Source organism: Crocodylus siamensis, chromosome 3 (assembly GCF_052110815.1).
Source record: "Crocodylus siamensis isolate JL-2025a chromosome 3, ASM5211081v1, whole genome shotgun sequence".
Taxonomy (NCBI): Eukaryota; Metazoa; Chordata; order Crocodylia; family Crocodylidae; genus Crocodylus; species Crocodylus siamensis.
In genome coordinates, this window is record NC_143397.1 from 169,012,616 (window position 1) to 169,033,723 (window position 21,108).

General features: G+C 43.6%; 1 protein-coding gene across 4 annotated transcripts in view; it reads left to right on the top strand.

The window, feature by feature from the left end:
* Nucleotides 1-21,108, top strand: part of LAMA1 (laminin subunit alpha 1) — a 178,384-nt gene that overhangs the window by 111,030 nt on the left and 46,246 nt on the right. For all 4 annotated transcript variants that reach the window (XR_016441386.1, XM_090039717.1, XM_090039718.1 and 1 more), the window contains exons 24-33: nucleotides 6,635-6,778; nucleotides 7,169-7,348; nucleotides 7,927-8,112; nucleotides 8,703-8,830; nucleotides 9,626-9,746; nucleotides 9,899-10,036; nucleotides 12,452-12,573; nucleotides 13,356-13,442; nucleotides 13,709-13,902; nucleotides 14,794-14,936. Coding sequence is in view for 3 of the 4 variants with exons in the window: in XM_090039717.1 (XP_089895843.1) it covers nucleotides 6,635-6,778; nucleotides 7,169-7,348; nucleotides 7,927-8,112; nucleotides 8,703-8,830; nucleotides 9,626-9,746; nucleotides 9,899-10,036; nucleotides 12,452-12,573; nucleotides 13,356-13,442; nucleotides 13,709-13,902; nucleotides 14,794-14,936 (1,443 nt within the window). In the remaining variant the exon portion in view is untranslated. The remainder of the gene's footprint in view (nucleotides 1-6,634; nucleotides 6,779-7,168; nucleotides 7,349-7,926; nucleotides 8,113-8,702; nucleotides 8,831-9,625; nucleotides 9,747-9,898; nucleotides 10,037-12,451; nucleotides 12,574-13,355; nucleotides 13,443-13,708; nucleotides 13,903-14,793; nucleotides 14,937-21,108) is intronic.

A 21,108-nucleotide genomic window follows, 5' to 3' on the forward strand; every position in this document is an offset into this window, starting at 1 on the left:
GATTGGTCAAACAAGACCAATCAACAAACCCGCAACAAACCCATGCTGGCTATCCCTTAGAATGTTAGCCTGGGCCAGTCCCTCAAGGATGGCCTCCTTAATAAACTTTTCTGAGATCTTCCCCAGGATAGAAGTCAGGCTAATGGGCCTGTAGTTAGCCGGATCTATTCTCCTCCCTTTCTTGAAGATCGGCACCACATTGGCCTTCTTCCAGTCTTCGGGCACTACACCAGAGTGCCAGGAGTTTTCAAAGATCTGTGCCAGGGGCTGGGCTATGACGCTCGCCAGCTCCTTGAGTACCCTGGGGTGCAGGTTGTCAGGGCCGGCTGACTTGAAGGTATCCAGCTTCTCAAGATGTTCTTTCACGAGGTCAGCATTTATGGAAGGTAGGGGATCCCCATCACCCAGATCTCCCTGTCCCATAGCAGGCATGGGCGTCCCATGGGACTGATGAAAGACTGACGCAAAGTACCTATTTAATAGGTTGGCTTTTTCCAGGGCGTCAGTTGTCAGTTGCCCCATCTGGTTTAGCAGGGGTCCAACGTTGCCCTTGCTTTTCCTCCGCCTCCCTACATATCTGAAAAAGGACTTTTTGTTGTCCTTGATGCTTGAAGCTAGTTGGAGTTCAGTTGCAGCCTTGGCTTTCCTGGTTTGCTCCCTGCAGGACCGGACCAGCGCGGAGTAATCCTCCTTGGAGGTGAATCCCGTCCTCCATCCTTTGTAGGCTTTCCTTTTTAGCCGCAGGAGGTCCGCTAGGTCTCTGGAGAGCCAGGGGGGCTGCTGTGCGTTCTTGCTGCCTTTCCTCCGTGTTGGAATAGATTTAGCTTGTGCATTGAGGATCGCTTCCTTGAGAAGCAACCACTCTTCTTGAACTCCCATCTCCCTGGGGTCATGGTCCCTGAGGGCCTGACCGACTAGCCTCTTGAGCTTGTCAAAGTCGGCTTTTCTGAAGTCAAGGACTTCTGTGTTGCTGACTGACTTGCCAGCTTTACGGCGGATGGTGAAGGTGATCAGCTCATGGTCGCTGTCACCCAACTTCCCATCAATCACTAGGTCGCCGATTAGGTCGTCCCCTGTAGCCAGTACCAGGTCGAGCAGCGCTTTGCCTCTCGTTGGCCCATAGACTACTTGAGTCAGGTAGAGGTCATCCACGCACGAGAGAAAGCTTTGTGACCGCTCGGATTTTGCTGAGTGATCTTCCCACGAGATCCCCGGGTAATTGAAGTCACCCATGACAACCAAGGTCCTGGAGCAAGCGGCCTCAGTCAGTTCCCGGGCAAACTCCTGGTCAAGCTCAGGACTTTGAGTGGGAGGTCTGTAGTAGACTCCCACCATTGTGTCCCCTGTGCCGTATTCCCCACGAATTTTTACCCAGAGGGTCTCTAGCTGTGCATGCTGGTCGCCAACATCAGCTTGCAGGGACATGTAGCTTTCCTTCACAGAGAGAGCTACACCCCCACCCCTTTTGTCAACACGATCCCTCCTGTACAGGGTATAGCCCTCTATACCCATGGTCCAGTCATGGGTGGAGTACCACCAGGTCGCTGTTATCCCAATGACGTCATAATTCTTTGCACTGAGCAGGAGGATGAGCTCCTCCTGCTTGTTGCCCGGGCTCCTGGCATTAGTGTACAGGCAGGCAAGTGTCCCCTTTGGGGCTCTTGCCTTGCCCACAGATTGCGCCAGGGCTGGGGCAGGGGTGGGCTCCCTTAAGTGCCTTGGTCCGCTGGCTTTGCAAGGGTTGCTCAGCGGCCCAGCAGTGGCAGTAGTCTCCCCATCCCCCAGCGGGCTTAGTTTAAATCCCGGTGGAGCAGGTCAGCCAGCCTGGCTGAGAAGAGCCTTCTCCCCAGGGGGGAGAGGTGGAGGCCATCTCTTCCCAGCAGCTCGCTGCCTCTCTCACCAAAGAGCGGGCTGTGGTCATGGAAGCCAAAGCCTTCCCGATGACACCAGCTCCGCAGTCTTTGGTTCACTGTGTGGATCCTCCTCTCCCTCCTCAGCCCATAGCCCGAGACTGGGAGGATTGATGAAGACACCACCTGAGCTCCCAGACCCCTAAGCCCTGCTCCCAACTCCCTGTAGCGCTTCATGACCTGGCTGGGGGTGCTCCGAGCCGTGTCATTGGTGCCCACGTGAATAAGGAGCATGGGGTAGTGGTCTGTGGGCTGGAGGAGCTGTGGGATCCTCTCTGCAATATCTCGGATGCGGGCCCCCGGGAAGCAGCAGACTTCCCGGGCTAAGGGGTCGGGGCGGCAGATTGCCCCCTCAGTCCCCCGCAGGATGGAGTCTCCCACAACAAACACCTTTCGCTTTGTCTTGGGGAGAGCGGGGGCAGTAGCTGTGGTTGAGGTGCGAACCTGTTGCTAAGCTCTGGCGGGGCAGGGGCCTTGGTGCAGCGGGCCTTGGGGCCCTTGACCACCTTGGTCCATGCCCCTGACTGGGCAGAGCGGGAGGTCCCAGAGTCCTCCTTAGTCGCGAGGGAGACGGAGCTCTCCCCTGCGGCTCCTGGGGGAGAAGGGCCTGGCAGTAGGAGTCTATCTCCTGCTCGCAGTCCCTGATGGCACGCAGTTTCTGGACCGTGGCCTGGAGCTCCTCCACCTGGCGCGCCAGAGACCCCAGTAGGGAGCAGACCCTGCAAGGGGAGGTGGCCATGCTCCCGGGCCCCAGAGCCTGAAAAAGGGACAGGCAGCCCCCGCAGCCAAGAGCCAGGGGCTCCGTCTGCGTGGAGCCCGGAACCATGGGCTCCGTCTGGGTGGCCGTCTCTGAGGTGCCCGATGGGGGGGCCGCAGAGCCCAAGGGGACCCTCGGGGTGTGGCGCGTGTCCATCCGTGTCATGCCTCTGGTAGGCTGGCTACGGCTGGGGCTGACTACTCTGGGGGGGCCGCAGGCAGGGTCTCGTGCCCTCCCACGCCCTCTCCTGTGCGAACTCCGCGCTAACTCGAGCGCCTGTTTACGCAGCCTGGTCACGCGGCTCTGGTCATGTGGCTCCCTGGGGGGCTGGGCCAAGTAGGGGCCTGGGCGGGGGCTTGACCCAGCCCGGCTCCACGCAGCCGCCTCGTCCCAGAGAGCGAGGAGTTAAGCCCTTCCCACCACGAGCCCGCTTACCTCCAGCTGTGCTGGGGGTCGGCGGGGGGCTCTGCAGCTGCTGAGGGGGTGTCTGAGGGGCTTCGGGGGAATGGGGGCACAGCGGGCTTCACCCGCGCATCTCTCACCGCTCCACAGCCTTACTGAGCTTTTTTTCCCTGTTTGGCAGGCCCTTTTAAACTGCGCGCATGCGCAGTGGGCCTGCTGTTGGGGAATGCTGGTTTCTTCAGGCCAGGGGGGCCCTGCCCGGGATTTGGGGGGCCCTGGCCTACAGGAGGGGGACTGGTGAGTACCCCACTACTTCTCTCTCCTTGGGGGGCTGGGCCAAGTAGGGGCCTGGGCGGGGGCTTGACCCAGCCCGGCTCCAGGCAGCTGCCTCATCCCAGGGAGTGAGGAGTAACCCCTTCCCACCACGAGCCCGCTTACCTCTGGCTGTGCTGGGGGTCGGCAGGGGGCTCTGCTGCTGCTGAAGGGGTGTCTGGGGGGCTTCGGGGGAGTGGGGGCGCAGCGGGCTTCACCTGCGTGTCTCTCACTGCTCTGGAGCCTTACTGAGCTTTTTTTCCGTGTTTGGTGGCCCCTTTTAAATTATGGTGCCTTTGGATTTTTTATTGCTACTTCATTAATGGGCTTCTTATTATCTTACAGCAGGTAAGGAAATCTAACAGCACAGGATAAAAGATTTGGGAATGGACGTTTATAAATATTATTCTTCTGGAAGTTTTGCCATGGATTTCAATAGGACCCACAATGTCATCCCTTATATTGATTTATTTTTTCAATAGCAAGTAACAGTATCATATCATATATCCAACATTTCAATGATGCAGTTTCTGCATATTCCATTACTATTTCAGTATCATATCATATGCAGAATTTTAATGATGCTATTTCTATATATTCATAGATTTCATAGACATTAGGGCTGGAAGGGACCTCAGAAGATCATTGAGTCCAGCCCCCGACCCAAAGGGCAGGAAGTCAGCTGGGGTCATAGGATCCCAGCAAGATAAGCATCCAATTTACTCTTGAAGGTGTTCAATGTAGGTGCTTGAACCACCTCCAATGGCAGGCTGTTCTAGACCTTGGGGGCTTGGACAGTAAAGAAATTCTTGCTTACGTGCACCCTGAAATGGTCTCGCAGTAGTTTATAACCATTCGACCTCATCATCCCTTGGGGCACTCTGGTGAACAAACGTTCCCCCAGATCCTGGTGGTCACTCCTGATGAACTTATAGGTAGCCATCAGATCACCTCTGAGCCTGCGCTTTTCCAGGCTAAAGAGCCCCATGGCTCTCAGCCTGTCGTCGTAAGGCCTGTTTTCCTGACCTCTGATCATGCGCGTGGCTCTTCTCTGGACTATTCTATTATTATTTCATGCTTCTTTTTTTTCTGCTGGAGGATTTTTGCCTTATAAACAGTGTTAACAACAACAGCTTTGTCCAATAACTTATAAGATGTTTTTTCCTGTATTTAGAAGGATAATTTCTTTGAGCCTCTCCAGGAGAGAAGCCCAAGAGAGAAACAATTTATTACAGAGAACATTGTTTTCATACCAGTAACAATACAGAATGTATGTTTTAACTTCAAGCCAGAGAAAGCATTGTTCCCTTCTAAGACAATCTAACAATATTGTGTTACCAGCATGATACCTTCAGAATGCATCACTGTGCACAGTTTTGTGGTTTCTCAGAGAATAGTTTGTGATGAAAGTGTTTAATAATATATAAGTACAAATTCCATACTTCCTCCATTTTGACAGATAATTATTGATGCATAAGTCTTGTAGAAGCAACACATAAAGGTCTAAAGCAAAAACATCACTTATTTTAATATACAGATTTGCAGTTCTGCATTGTTTTCTATACCTCTATATCAAAGCTCTTAATTCATGAATTAAGCATTGCAAACTGCTGGGAGATAGGTACTGTATTATGACCTTTATTATAGGGATGGAAAAGACTAACCACACTGAAGTTCTGTTGCTTGCAGACAGGAAGGTTTATTAGATTTGGGAATAGAAAAAGCTGCTGCTTTCCAGCCTTGTTTTATAACAGAATATCAGAAATCATTATAAAGATTGGGGAAACTGATAAATGCAAATAAACAACCTTTTGAAACCGTGTATATGATGTAGCCTTCAGTTCATCTTAGAACTTTATATATTATTTATTACACCTAAATGTATTAGTAAAGCATATATGCAAATATACTGATATTTATTGGTGAGGTCTGTTTTGATGGTCCTGTGTCTAAAACAGTTTGGGGTGCTGCAAGTGCCACACAGTGTTTCATAGTTTCATAGTTTCTAGGGTTGGAAGGGACCTGAGCAGATCATCTAGTCCAATCCCCTGCCATGGCAGGAAAGAGTACTGGGGTCAAATGACCCCAGCAAGATGTTCATCTAACCTCCTCTTAAAACCCCCCAGGGTAGGAGCCTGCACCACTTCTCTTGGAAGTTGGTTGCAGACCCTAGCCGCCCTGACCGTGAATAGCGCCTCCTGATATCTAACCTAAACCTACCCCCTACCAGCTTGTGACCATTATTCCTGGTCACTCCTGGTAGTGCAAGGGGGAACAGGGACTCCCCCAATGCCTGCTGATCTCCCCTGACTAGTTTATAACAGGGCACAAGATTCCCCCCTCAGCCTTCTCTTTTGGAGGCTGAACAGGTTCAGGTCCCGTAGCCTCTCCTCATAGGGCCTGCCCTGCTGTCCCCTGATCATATGAGTGGCCCTCCTCTGGACCCTCTCCATGCTGTCAACATCCCTCTTGAAGTGTGGCGCCCAGAACTGGACGCAGTACTCCAACTGCGAAGGGTGACTGTGCCCGAAAGCTTGCTAAGCACTTTTTCTCCAACTACTCAGTTGGTCTAATAAAAGATATCACATCTACCCAAAGAATCTTGCTTGCCTTAAATAACTAAGGCATTGCATTTGTAGGAAGCTGAAAATATTTACTCAGTTTCAGGGGTGGATCCAATAGGGCTGAGGGAGTTAACACTATTTCTATATATTCATAGATTTCATAGACGTTAGGACTGGAAGGGACCTCAGAAGAATAGTGTTAACACTGTTAGGTGTACAAACATGATTTCCAAGATAAATGTAGAGATTTCAAAGAGGTATCTGTAGTATTAAAGCCATTCTGACCTGCTGTGGTCTTTCTGAATTCCCTGTAACATAAAAATTGCTGCATTATTTTTCTGTAGTAAAAAAAAGAACTTGCATTTTTGGAGGGGTGCCTTAAGTCTAACGAGGGTACCTTGTGCCTAAAAAGGTTGAGAACCACTGATGTAAAACATTAAGTACATTTCTTGCCAAGATGTTCTTGTGTGAAGAGAAAGTTAGGGATATACATTTTCTTAAGAAGTGAACTTCTAAATTTAAAACATAGAAAATGATAGGGAAATTGTGAAGTTCTGACCCTTGCCAGTTATTTGACATAACTATAAGATGAGCTTTTCTACACAGTTTGTACTGCTATAGGTGTCATCATTCAAAAAGGATCCTGTTTTCACTCAACAATAAAACATAGACATGTAATTTTATTTTAGGAAAATGTCTTTGGATTGCACTGTAGCGAATGCAAGACTGGAACCTTTGCTCTCCAAGCTAGTAACCCTGTAGGATGCACTCCTTGCTTCTGTTTTGGGATGTCAGAATTCTGTTCAGAATTAGAAAACCATGCCAGAATTCCAGTAAGTAAAGCAATTCAAACTTTTGCATACAATTTTCTGGTACACCTCTGTTGACACACTGGCTTTAATGGAGTTTCATAGCTTTGTTGGTAAGAATTGAGTATGGTCTACTGACCTGTTTGCAAAATGTGTGGGGGCGAGCATGGAAAAGGGACATTTAAAAGAGTAGCAGTGCATGTGAACATAACTTTTTCATTTCTTAAAACACATTCTTCATGTCTGACAAAAAAAAAAAAGATAATTATAAAATAAGTTTCTCAGTTTTTTTAATAAGTATGTTGTTTTAGTCCTCTAAAACAGCATTTAGTGTGCTGAAGCTGAAACTGCTTCCAAGATATTATGTTTAGCTAGAATAATATTGTAGAGTGGTTGTTATTTTTGGTATTGTAGGTAACCCTGACTCCAGATCAGTCCATTCTTCATGTGGTTTCTCAAAGTAATCTCACAGGAACAAAAGAAGGTGTATTTTCTCAGTTTCATGATGTTTTATTGGATGCTGCAACAGTCAGACAGCACTTGAATACAGAACCATTTTACTGGAGGTTGCCAGATCAGTTCCAGGGAGACCAAGTAAGTGAATTGAGATAAAAACTGGAATAGTTTATACATTATAACTTTCTCATCTTATCCTGATTACGTTTTTTTTTTGTGTTGAATCCTCCGTTGTAAGTTAAGAATTATACCTTTTTGAACTTGGAGTTGCACTTGCAGCATATACAATTTACCTATTCGTGTCATACAACTCGTAAGGTTTTTCTTGTATCTTAAATTTGTGGATACCAATATTTCATCCATGTGTTATTTTTCAGGGACAGTAAAAAGGAAGAAACATCACTGAAAAATAACCTGAAAGAGACTTTAACCCTGACATTTAGTATAGTTAATAGATTGTATGAATGGTAATGCTTAGAAATTGAATAAAAATGCACTGTACTCCTTGAGAAGACAGAAGCCTTACAGACGCATAAGATTGCTTTCTGAAAAAGAGTATTTAATCTTGATTCAAAGATTTCTGATTTTAGGTCTATTTTTAAGTTTTATTGCAAATTCTTCAAAAACTGGCAGTTCTGCAGTCTTTTCATAGGAGTGAAATATTTTCAACCAGTAACCTTGGAGAAAATAAATGTAATACTTTATCATCCAAACAGCTCATGGCTTATGGAGGAAAACTGAAGTACACAGTTGCTTTTTATGCTTTGGATGGCTTTGGCACCTCAAATTTTGAACCACAGATTCTGATAAAGGGAGGTCACACCAGTAAATTAGTCATCTATGTGGATATCCCTGCTCCAGAAAACGGAGTGAGACATCACCAGGAAGTAGAAATAAAAGAGGTGAGCTTAGATATTTGAATGGAAGAGGGGAAATAAAGCTCAGTAAAAACAATAAAAATACTTTAATTAAAATGCATCTGGGATTGGCAGGCGGAAGTGACTGACTGCTGTCATTTTATGGAAATAAATGAACTGGGAATTAAACTTAAATTTAGTTGCCTCATTTGAAAATGCAGAAGCTGATGCTGAAACGGTGGGGAGATTTTGAAAATTAATGAATACATGAAATGCGCTTGAACTTAGCTATCCTTGGCCAACTCTCACAGTTTTTAGTGGCATTGTTTTGAGCTCAGCCAAAATGTCATCTTTTGAAATTGACCTTTATTCTTTATTTAATTAGGAAGGCGCTGGGATGCTATAACAAAGTCAGAGAGTAGAAATGAATAGCTTGTTTCATTCTCTAGGAACTTCAAGTGGCTATTTTGAAGGACTGGTGTAGTCAAGTCCTTGAATGAGCTGTATTCCTTTTTATTGGAGACAGATCACTGTGATGTAGTGACTATATTTTCCCAGGAGAGATTATTGTCTTTCAATAAATATGTAGCTTTGAACACACATTCCTTAATTTATTTTAATTGTGTTCCCTCTAGCATTTCTGGAAATACTTTAACTCTGTGTCTGACCAACCTGTCTCACACTCTGACTTCATGTCAGTGCTTAGCAAAGTTGAGTATGTCCTCATCAAAGCATCGTATGGTCAAGGATTACAGCAAAGCCGGTAAAGAATCCTTTGGACTAATATATTTCATTACATTGACTTGAATTTATCTTGGGAATAGTTATAAACCGAGATGGCATTACAGGCTTAATTCTAATGAGAGAAATATCATATATTTGAGTATTACCCTGATTCCTTGGAATACAGTGCAAACCCACCTAATAGTTTGAATGGAAAAAGACTCCCTTAAATCTCTTCCATCTTCTGAGAAGTGCTAAGGGCGTCTGCTGCTCTGAAAATGTTCATAAAAGGAGTACAATGACTTGCCTGCTAAATCACTGTCTTGTATGGCAGACATCAGATGGGCTTGCATATTTCTCCTATAAAGTTTCCTGTCATCCTCTTACAGTTATTGGATTACTCACTGCAGTATCCTTACTTTTAATTCTGAAATTGAAACAAAACCTAGTGACCTTCATTAAAAATAAATAAAATGTGTTTAATATATGAAATTGCATTTTGGGGATCATCATACATCTGTGAGGCAAGGATAAAAGAGTCCCAACCCAGCATATTGATATTTTACATCCATTTCTTACTCACTTTCAATAAATTTAGATGACTATACAAGTTGAGATGATATTTCATCATGTGGTAGTGATGGACCTTAACCAGGGCACCATATCTAGATACCCTCAAGTTTGAAGAAATGTCTATGTGCATAAGATCCTACTTTGTAGACAGATCAAACTAAAATCTCTTATCCAGACCACCAAGTTGATCCAAGTTTGGGGATCAGCTTTACTTGCTGTTGATATTTGTGTTGTTTTATTCTCCTCTGAATATGTTTTATAGAATTGCAAATATCTCAATGGAAATAGGAATGAAGGTTGAGGACATACATTTGGGCATAGAGAGAGCACATCTCATAGAGCAATGTGAATGTCCACCTGGCTATGCTGGATTCTCATGTCAGGTATACAGCCACTTAGTAAACAAAACACCTTTCTGTGCCTTTCATTTCTGATAAAACATCTTACAGTTCCTTAAAAGATTTGAAAAACTGGCTTCATGTATAAAGCCTTACTTATTTCTTATGCACTATTTCATGTCCTCCTATATCTATAGAGCTGTGCTCCTGGATACTACAGGAAAAAACATGCAGACCTGAATGTAAAAGAGCCACGTCCTTTGATAATGCCGTGTATACCATGTCAGTGCAACAACCATAGTGAGATCTGTGACCTGGAAACAGGAAAATGTGCGGTATGTACAGTTAGTTCCATTAGTATGGTAATTTTTCAGAGCATCTAACATTAATCGTTGATGAGCTCAAGAAATATTTTCTATGAAGCTGCTGTAGTGTTAGAGTGATGATGTAGCCACAATGGTCCAGGAATTATGCAAGAGGCAAGGATTTTTTGGGGGGCAGTGTCTTTTAATGGACCAACTGCTTGATTGGAATAAGCTTTTGATAGTAGGACATTCTTCATCAAATCTTAGGAGGCTGTGACAACTCCAGTGAAAAACAGTTATTCAAAAATTTTTAGAAGTTACAGATTTAAAACAGGAAAACATCTAAGCAAAGGTATACTGACTGTTCCATCAGCAAAATTACCATGGGTGTGTACAGAAGTGCTTTGTGCGTGTTTTGCAGCCCTGTAATTTAGATCTCTTTTTATAGTAGTATGAAGTTACAGCATTCTTAAACATGACATAAATGCAGTGTTTGGGAGGAGGAAGGGGGATCTGAACCTCACTGCACTTTCCAGGCTAGGAAGCAGGGGGTGCTTTAAAGCCTCCTGCGGAGGTTATTAGAAGTTATTTGAAATGCTGTAGGTTGTTAAAGTGCTGTAAATACAGCACTTCAAATTGAATACCTCATTTAACAAGGGTTAATTTAAGTGCTGTACCCATTTTTAAAATGCTGTAATGCTGTGCACTTCTGTTAAGTCATGTCCATAAAGCGCTTTTAATGGCAAAAAAACCCTTCTGTCTACACCCCATGTGTCTTAGAGTTTGACCAAGGTTAGAACACAAGTAGCAACACAAGCTACATCCTACCCCAGAAATTGTAGGCTAGATGAGAACTAGTTTGACTTGCAATGAAATAAAGAATTTATCTACACTGCTACCTAGGGATGACCATAGGGCTATTTTCAAATCCCTATAGGATGATTCTGTGATGAAAACAACCCTTTAACAGCTTATGCTTACTTTAAAGTATCCTTTCCACTGCTGTAGAAGGGTCAGACAATCTTTTGAAAGAACTGAAGTTTTATCCATTGCTTTTCAGATGATTGCTTTTTCAAGCTAGCATACTTTCTTTCATTTAGATGTTAAATTCACAGTTTAAGTAATGTTTCTTGGTATCCCTCAGGCTTGTGCCTGAGCACCTCTTTCTTTGCCAGGCCTCTCCTACAGCATAAATCTGAAGGCATATTTAAGGCTCCCCATCTCATTCTGTTGTTTTTACCATTTATAGATCTGAACTCTGTTACTCCTATAAATGTCAGGAATTCTTACCCTAAATCTTGTTATGAGGCTATATAAAAGTAACCCTGCTGTAAGATCAATGTACATTGATTTTGGGTAGAACAAGTTGTTGACAAAAGAGGTACTTGCTACTCCTTTTCTGAATCTTAAGCAAGTCACCTCTTCATAACACATGATCTCCATTAACTTGAGGAACAAAACCCCATAAAGTAGGGGTGTCAAAGATAAGGCCCAGGAACTGGATTCACAGAGCTCTATCATCCAGCCTCTGCTGCTGCCTGGGGGTCTCAGAGTTGACCTGTGGGCAGCATGTGGAGCATGGTAGATAGTCCAGCACACATTAGCTCCAGGAGTGGTCATCATGTGCAGCACAGTCCTGGAGCGGTGGAACAGCTGCCCTGTGCAACATTGTCACACAGTCTCAGAGTGGCTATCACATGCAGTGTGACCCTGGCCAGATTAAGCATAATCTGGCCAGAGTAAGACCGCATCGCATGTGGCCTCCACATCATTTGCTCCAGGACCTGCCCCAAATCCATCATGCATGGTCAGTGTACTGCCATCATGCCATTTATCCATCCCACAGCCCTGGATTAGTTTGACACCTCTGCCTTAAGGCCTCTCTGACCTGTTCCCACGTGCAGGGACTTTGATTTACTAGTGTTCACAACTCACAACCGGCCTCTAAAGTTCATATCCACCACCACCAGGTAAATTTGTCTTGGCTAACAAGAAAAGGCATGAATAGCCATCTTTACAGGGGACTAATAAAATACTACCTTTGCAGGCCAGTAACGAATGATTTTTTCATTACAGTTATTGTGATTATTCAGATGTTGTAGTGTTATTTCAAGAAGCTTGTTGAATTTTCCATCACTTGCTTGCCTGCTTCTCCTTACTGTCAGTTTCTGGCCTAATTGAATTCATAGCTGTGTATATCAAAGAGTTTGGAAGATCAGAACAGGAATTAGGTCAGGATGCCTGGCATGGCATCCAGGGAAAATAAAGCATAGCTGAGATCTGCTGATTTTTTTTCAAACACAAATTGATCTTCAACACAAAGTGCTGGCTACCTGCTTGCAACATTAAAGATATCTAGTGAAGATGGAAGATATTTTCCTTTATTGGAGAGAATAGAAAATTGTACTTGTTGTTTTAAACTGTCTGCATTTCTTTGTGTACTAGAACTGCAGAGATAATACAACTGGTGATCACTGTGGTGTTTGTGCCCCAGGCTACTATGGGAAAGTACTTGGATCTGTCCGTGACTGCTCTCTTTGTGCCTGCCCCAGAGCCAACACCATTAGGTAACCAAAAATTTCATTGTGTATTTTATTATTATGCTGCTTCACATGAGCACAACAGCAGCCTGTCATCATCGTATTTCCCCATGTTTAGAAGTTTTTATATCAGCTACTATTTTTACTAGACTTTAGTTAATTTTGGGACAGAAACTTGTATTCTGAGTTATTCTTGGGAATCTATAGCTTCCTACAAAGAGGACTAAATGGGCCATGGCTAGGGATATCTCAAATTGACAGGATGTGTGTTATTAAGAATATCTGCTTGGCCTCTTCCTTCCATCAACATGGCTCCAGTAAAGCTCTGTTCACAACTTGAGGCTGTTCTTCCACAGCAGAACTTCTAAGGGAGGGTGACAACAAAGAAAATTCTTGCCTTCAGAGACAAAAAATGCTCTGGTGGACAGGTAACCAGACTTTAGAAGTACCATTATGTATGAATGTGGCCCAATCTTAGACTGTTTGAGCGAACCCTCTCTTATATTGGATATATCATATCCATTGTTTACTGTTTTATCCCTCAAGCTGAAATACACAAGCTGACTTTAGGATCCTACACAGTTATCAAATAGCAATGAAATTGTGCATATTTTCAAAATATATAAAAATGTCACAGAAGTAACCTAGAGCACTGCATCACAATTGAGTGGATGACACTGCAAGCTTGCACATTTAGTGCTGGAACTATTATGTGGGTACCTGCCAAGGCTAGTAAAATAGTTATCAGTGCTTGTGTAGTTTGGCATTTGGGTTGTAATTTATCTCTTCTCTTCTCTTCTCTTCTCTAGCTTTAGTCCCACTTGTGTTCTGAAAGATGTTGATGATTATCATTGCAATGCTTGTCTCACTGGATATGAAGGACAGTACTGTGAGAGGTGAGATTGAATTCCCCATCTGGGAAATTTTTCATTAGAACTGTACATATCTGCATCTTGAATGGAGTATTCAGTTGTCATAAAATGTTTTTACAGTAGCTAGAGTGTCATAGAGTGGTTTGTGGATGACTGTATAAATTATTAATGTTAATTTATTAACGCTCTTCAAAGATCTATGTCAGCTAGTAATAAAAAAGTTTCTTTTTCACTTTTTTCTGCTAATAGGTATCAAAATAATATGCAGTGTCTTTTTTTTTCCCCTTCAGATGTTCTCTAGGTTATTATGGAGATCCTGAAGCACCTGGTGGCAGCTGTCAGCAGTGTCAGTGCAATCCAGATGGTTCTGTCCACAATAATTGTGATCATATAACTGGAAAGTGCATCTGCAAGCAGGGTGTGGCAGGACAACGCTGTGATGAATGTGAACCAAGATACATCCTTGTGGAAAATGAATGTCTTTGTAGGTGGCTTTTCTTTGTTTCTTCCCAATAGCTTTAGCTACAGTTAAGTGGTATGTATAGAAGTGTAGTTTTCTGAGGTGTTTATGCCGATTGTTTCTATTGTTAAGCTGCTGCAGGATTTTATTCTTCGCACTGTTGATTTTAACACTGAGCAACAAGTAAAACACTAGTATCTGTTACATAGAATGCATGTCATTTAAATGAGAAAGTAATAATACAGAACATAACATCCAGGTAAGTGTTCTTTAACCTATCTTGTACTATGTGATAGATGAGGTTAAGGTTGTGTTTGTTAGTCTGTAATGTCTTTCCATTATGCAACTCCAAGACTTTTCTTGTGTACGCATTTGTATTCATACAATATTGATATGCAGACCTTGCATATTGCTGAAATAGTTCCATTGGAGTTGTCTTGGTCATTTGGGTTCCCTTTAGTGGCTGATAGCAAAACAAATTATGTAGCTTATAGTACTGTACTTTTACAGTGAACTACTAATTGTGAACTAGATTTTGCCTGCTTTTATGTGAATGGGCCTAGGAAGGGTCAGTGCAGTTTCACTAGAGTAGAATATATTTCAGTTGGCCCAACTCTACTGCCACACCAGTGCAACCACATCCAGTTCAATGGTATTATTTTGTATTGTCACCAATGTAACCTACAGGATCAAACCTGTCAGACACGTACTGGTGGTAAACTGGCATAAGTATGATCAAAGTCAGTCCCTACCTTGTTAAAAACATGATGCAAAATGTACAATATTGTATGCAATCACTGTTTGTAGACCTACCTTCCATATAAAGTAAATTTTTGTCATATGCCAATCCAAGTTTTTTTTTTCTTTTCAATGAATGCCTTGTTTTACTAATATTTTTTTCAATGTTTTCTTCAGCATGCAATGATGACTGTACAGGTGTCTTATTAGATGACCTGGTTAACCTTGACAAAGCCATATTTTCTGTGAATCTTACTGATGTTGTCCTTGCCGCATATGGGAAATTGTCAGAGTTGGAGAATACAACAAAACAACTGAAGGTGATGTATAAACACACAAATTTAATTATGTTCCAAATTTAAAACTTTGGCTGATTTTTTTATATCACTCATGTATTTCAGTAGTATCACTCTTGATTTTTAATGGCTTCAGAATTGTGCATGGCATTCTGATGCAAAGAGCTTAAATTCTAATTCTCCCTTAAAGAACAGCGGACTTGTTTTCTTGCTCTGGCCTATTTATGATTGCACTTTAGTTCTGAAAGAAATTCTGTGATGCCCTTAAGGACCTGTCACAGAAGCTGATAAAAATGCATGGGCGTATATATAGAAATATTAATTGTTACTACATATTAGCAAAATGGGATGCAGCCTTTTAGAGATTAAGATTTAAATTGTGTGAAGAGATGCTGGAGAAAAGCATAACAGGATTGGTTCACTGCAACATTTCCATAGTTGTCCTGCTTACTTAGCCTGTACCTATATGCTTGGGGCTGAATTTGACTCTCTAAAATCTGTACTAAGAATCAGTTATTCCAGAGGCACGCAGCCTAACTCTAGTTAAGGGGGAGCTCAACTGTTGCGATTTAACTTGCTTACATAGCATTTCAGAGCGTTGTGGTTCATATATTCACATGCTTGGAACATCACTGCTTTGTGAACTGCATCACAATACTAGAGGGTCACTTGCTATCACTGAAGATTAAGTTCATATGGCTGGATCTCCCTGCTTGCACAAAGGCAAAGTTAAACAGAATTTTTCATGGTTTGTGGTTGCTAAAGTAAGCATGTATAGTGGAAAGCTCCTACTCAGCAATAACTGAACTGAGACATGGTTTAAACTATATGTAACAACTCCATGTTTCTTTGAGGTTTTCTCTTTCCTTTGAGCCCCTAGGATATAATTTTATATATATTGTTGGGGGAATTACCTTATTCGCCTCTCTACTAGCTCAGAATTAATTTTAACCTCCCATTTTAATTGTGCTTTATTTTTTACCTAAAATATATCAAAATATTACATTATGTTAATGTTAAAACTTGTGTAATTACATAATTAGTTTGTATTTGATAATGTTTGTGTTCTTGTAGGAAAGTCAACTTCTGGCATATACATTTTAAAAGTATATTTAGCAATTTCCTGCTAAAATGAAGCCAGGTTTTATGCAAGAATTACATCAGTATCACTTTCCCCTTCTCATATTTTAGAACATAAATCAAATTATGTAGACTAGTTGTCAGTGTGCTGATAAATGTTTAAGGAATGCCAGAAGCTTGTGGGAAAACTCTGTGAGATTGTTGTCCCAGTGGGCAGGTTTAAATGTTATGACCAGCATACAGCTAGCCCTATTTGTGCTATGTCAAAAAATGAAATTGATAATTGCAGAAAAATCATTTGGTAACTTTATGAAAAATAACGGTAGCAATTACTTATCTTTCTCTTTGTCTGGAGTCAGACCTGTGTCTGCCATTCTTCCTCTGGCCAATTTAAAAACTCCCCTCCTTCTGGGATATACAAAAATAAGTCACAGAAAAGCCTAAAACTCTTCCATCCAATCTGTCTCACTGGACCTTGGTCATTCTTTGAAGAGTTCTAAGTTTCTCTCCTTTCGTTCCCTTTTTCTGGCTTAGAGTCAGGGAGAGTAGATATTACTTTTTTCATATGGAACAGTCCTGGGGCTCTCAACAGTCAGGTTTCTCCACTAGCTCTCACTTGCTTCTTTCTCATCAAGGCTAAATTTCTTCTGCTCTGTTACATTTCCTTAATTCTCTTTCTGGATGTGGATGTCTCTGTAGCTAAAACATCACTCCTACTTCAGCTTATTTACCCAGCCACATAGCCATATGATTATGTATTTTTAAGCTTCTACTACGGTCTTTTATGGCCTTTTCTGAATGCCTTCCTGGGCTTGGCTTGGAGGGATCCAAAGTTCAGCCCTTTGCCATGCACGCTCTTTCTGAACATTAAAGCAGATTTGCCCCTTCTCTGGCCTTTCCCTGCGTAGAGAGAAAAGATTCACAGATCCCCTTGACATGCTACCTTAGCATTCTTTACCATACCCATCAGCTTGGGAACTAGGTCCCTGAAACTCGACTTAGGACTGTGCTGAGCCTGTGCTGTGTTAAAAAGGGTCACTATGTCCTGTGAAGAGCACCAGAGTATCTTATGTCTTGCAAACAATGATCAGTTTCTATTTTTCGTGATTCTAGCTACAAAACAATTTACTGTAGGGTCTTACATAGCACTTACTTGGAAATGTAGGTGAAAAGGATTTAGGATGGATTATAAGGGATTCTCTAATACATGTCTAGAATTCAATGCAGGATCTGCCCAGGTATGAATTTTTTCCTTATAAGCAATGTTATGACCAGGGATGTTATGACATTTCACACCTCTAAGTATCTTTAAAAGAGCAGTGTCTTGTTTAAGCCCTGAACTGAAAAGCCTGCCTGTGATTAGTCTTTTCATTCGTGTATAGAAAACAGACTAGTATATATGGGATTTCAGGCAGAGCAAGTAAGTATTTTATCTCTCCATGTTCTCATCCCAAGTGAAAAGGTATGAGCTAATTCTAATATTGAACTTTATTCTAGTATGAATTTTTAACAGAAATAGTTTTGGAAGCTACAACTTGGGAAGTGCTGGACCCAAACTTCAAGGTCCTCAAAATCTTATGGAATTGTGCAGTCAAATTTTGTCTCGAGTTATAAGTAGAAAGTAGCATGTTGATGATGGAAGTGTACAACACTTCAGAGTGTCTGTGGCTTGTAAGTGGCAAGGACCAAGGACTAGATTCTGACTCCCTGGACACACCCCTATGGTGCCATAGTTAGTGTGCCATGCCAGTGGTGCACAGTTATTTTTAGCCACTACATCACCATAACGATGCTCTAGAGCAAGGGAGTGTGTTGCTATGGTGACTTAGCTGCAGCGTCATGGTTTTTGCCTGCTGATGCTACGTCGCAGTAGTGCGTTGCTATAGCAATGTAGTGTCTTGTGTAGATATGCCTCCTGCTCGACAACCTTTTATACATCTGAGCTATGAAGGTGATTGAGACCTGCCTTAAAACTAGCCTGAAAAAAATTGCTAGGTGATATAAATTATCCCAAGCATAATGAGCATTTCTGAGTGGGCACGTAGCATGACCAGAGGTACACTGTATTCCAATGATCATTGAATCATAGAAAATTAGGATTAGAAGGGACCTCAGGAGGTCATGTAGTCCAACCCCCTACACAAAATAGGACCATCCCCAACTATATCATCTCAGCCAAGACTTTCTCCAGCTGGGTTTTAAACCTCCAAAGATGGAGATTTGACAGCCTCTCTGGGTAGATTGTTCCCTCCTAGTGACAAGGTTTTTCTTAATAACTAACCTATGCTTCCCTTGCTGCAACTTGAGAACATTACTCCTTGTTCTGTCATCTGCCACCAGTGAGAACGGTCTAGCTCTATCCTCTTTGGAACCACCGTTCAGGTAGTTGAAGGCTGCTATTAAATTCCTTCTCAGTCTTCTCTACTCCAGACTAAATAAACCCAATTCCCTCAGCCTCTACTCATAGGTCATTTGCTCCAGCCTCCTAACCGTTTTTGTTGCTGTCTGCTAGACTCCCTCCAATGTACCCAAATCCTTCCTGTAGTAGGGAGCCCAAAACTGGACACAGTACTCCAGATGTAGCCTCACCAGTGCCAAATAAAGGGAAATAATTATTTCCTTTGATCTGCTGGCAACACTCTTATTAATGCAACCCAATATATTGGGAGCCTGGGCAACAAGCAGGATGAGCTCGTCCTCCTGCTCAGTGCAAAGAAATATGATGTCATTGGGATAACGGAGACCTGGTGGGACTCCACCCATGACTGGGCCACGGGTATAGAGGGCTATACCCTATACAGGAGGGATCGTGTTGACAAAAGGGGTGGGGGTGTAGCTCTCTATGTCAAGGAAAGCTACATGTCCCTGCAAGCTGATGTTGGTGACCGGCATGGACAGCTAGTGACCCTCTGGGTAAAAATTCGTGGGGAATTCGGCACAGGGGACACAACGGTGGGAGTCTACTACAGACCTCCCATTCAAAGTCCCGAGCTTGACCAGGAGTTCGCCCGGGAACTGACTGAGGCCGCTTGCTCCAGGACCTTGGTTGTCATGGGTGACTTCAATTACCCGGGCATCTCGTGGGAAGATCACTCAGCTAAATCTGAGCGGGCGCAAAGCTTTCTCTCGTGCGTGGATGACCTTTACCTGACTCAAGAAGTCTATGGGCCAACGAGAGGCAAAGCGCTGCTTGACCTGGTACTGGCTACGGGGGACGACCTAATCGGCGACCTAGTGATTGATGGGAAGTTGGGTGACAGCGACCACGAGCTGATCACCTTCACCATCCGCCGTAAAGCTGGCAAGTCAGTCAGCAACACAGAAGTCCTTGACTTCAGAAAAGCCGACTTTGATAAGCTCAAGAGGCTTGTTGGTCAGGCCCTTAGGGACCATGACCCCAGGGAGATGGGAGTTCAAGAGGAGTGGTTGCTTCTCAAGGAAGCGATCCTCAATGCACAAGCTAAATCTATTCCAACACGGAGGAAAGGCAGCAAGAACGCACAGCAGCCCCCCTGGCTCTCCAGAGACCTAGCGGACCTCCTGCGGCTAAAAAGGAAAGCCTACAAAGGATGGAGGATGGGATTCACCTCCAAGGAGGATTACTCCGCGCTGGTCCGGTCCTGCAGGGAGCAAACCAGGAAAGCCAAGGCTGCAACTGAACTCCAACTAGCTTCAGGCATCGATGATCTCCCGAGGTCCCTTCCAGCCCTAGTGTCTATGAAATCTATGAAAATATATTTTCATAGATTTTTTCATAGACATTAGAGCTGGAAGGGACCTTGGAAGATCATAGAGTCCAACCCCCTGCCCGAGGGGCAGGAAGTCAGCTGGGGTCATAGGATCCTAGCAAGATAAGCATCCAAATTCTCTTGAAGGCGTTCAGTGTAGGTGCTTGAACCACCTCTGGTGGCAGGCTATTTCAGACCTTGGGGGCTCGGAAAGTGAAGAAATTCTTCCTTATGTCCAGCATGAAACAGTCTTGCAGGAGTTTATAACCATTCGACCTTGTTATCCCTTTGGGCACTCTAGTGAACAAACGTTCCCCCAGACCCTGGTGAATACCCCTTATAAACTTATAGGTGGTCATCATATCTCCCCTGAGCCTGTGCTTTTCCAGTCTAAAGAGTCCCATAGCTCTCAGCCTGTTGTCATAAGGTCTGATCGTGCGCGTGGCTCTTCTCTGGACTCTCTCAAGCTTCTCCATGTACTTTTTGAATTGAGGAACCAAAAACTGGATGCAGTATTCCAGCTGTGGCCTCACCAAGGCCGAGTACAATGGGAGACTGATGTCCTGGGATTTGCTTGAGAAGCATCTATGGATGCAAGCCAGCATTTTGCTCGCTTTACTAGCCGCAGCATGACATTGAAGGCTGATATTCATCTTGTGGTCAATCATGACCCCTAAGTCCCTTTCATCCGTAGTGCTGACCAGCGTAGCACTGCCGAGCCTATAAGGATGCTGCAGGTTTTTCTTCCCAAGGTGGAGAACCTTGCATTTTTCGGTGTTAAACATGATCAGGTTCTCATCCGCTCATTTCCTGAGCCTGTCCTCAGGTGTGGATGCTTTACACTAGAGTTTGGCCAGTCCGCTTCTAACTCCAATGTCCACATCATTAATGAAGATGTTGAACAATATGGGTCCAAGGACAGAGCCTTGGGGGACCCCACTGGTCATAGGGCACCATGATGATTGACGTCCATCAACCACCACCCTCTAGGTCTGACCACAGAGCCAATTCCCCAGCCAGTGGATCGTGGTGGACCCAAGGCTGCAGTTGGCCAGTTTTGCCAAGAGGTGATCATGGGATACCAGATCAAACGCTTTTTTGAAGTCAAGATATATGACGTTAATCTCCTCTCCCTTGTCCAGGTCATAGGTCACCTACTCGTAAAAGGAAATAAGATTGGTCAAGCAAGACCTACCCACAACAAACCCATGCTGGCTATCCTTGAGGATGTTGGCGTTGGCCAGTCCATTAAGGATGGCCTCTTTAATAAACTTTTCTAAAATCTTCCCTGGGATAGAGGTCAGGCTGAAGGGCCTATAGTTAGCCGGATCCACTTTCCTCCCTTTCTTGAAGATAGGCACCACATTGGCCTTCTTCCAGTCTTCAGG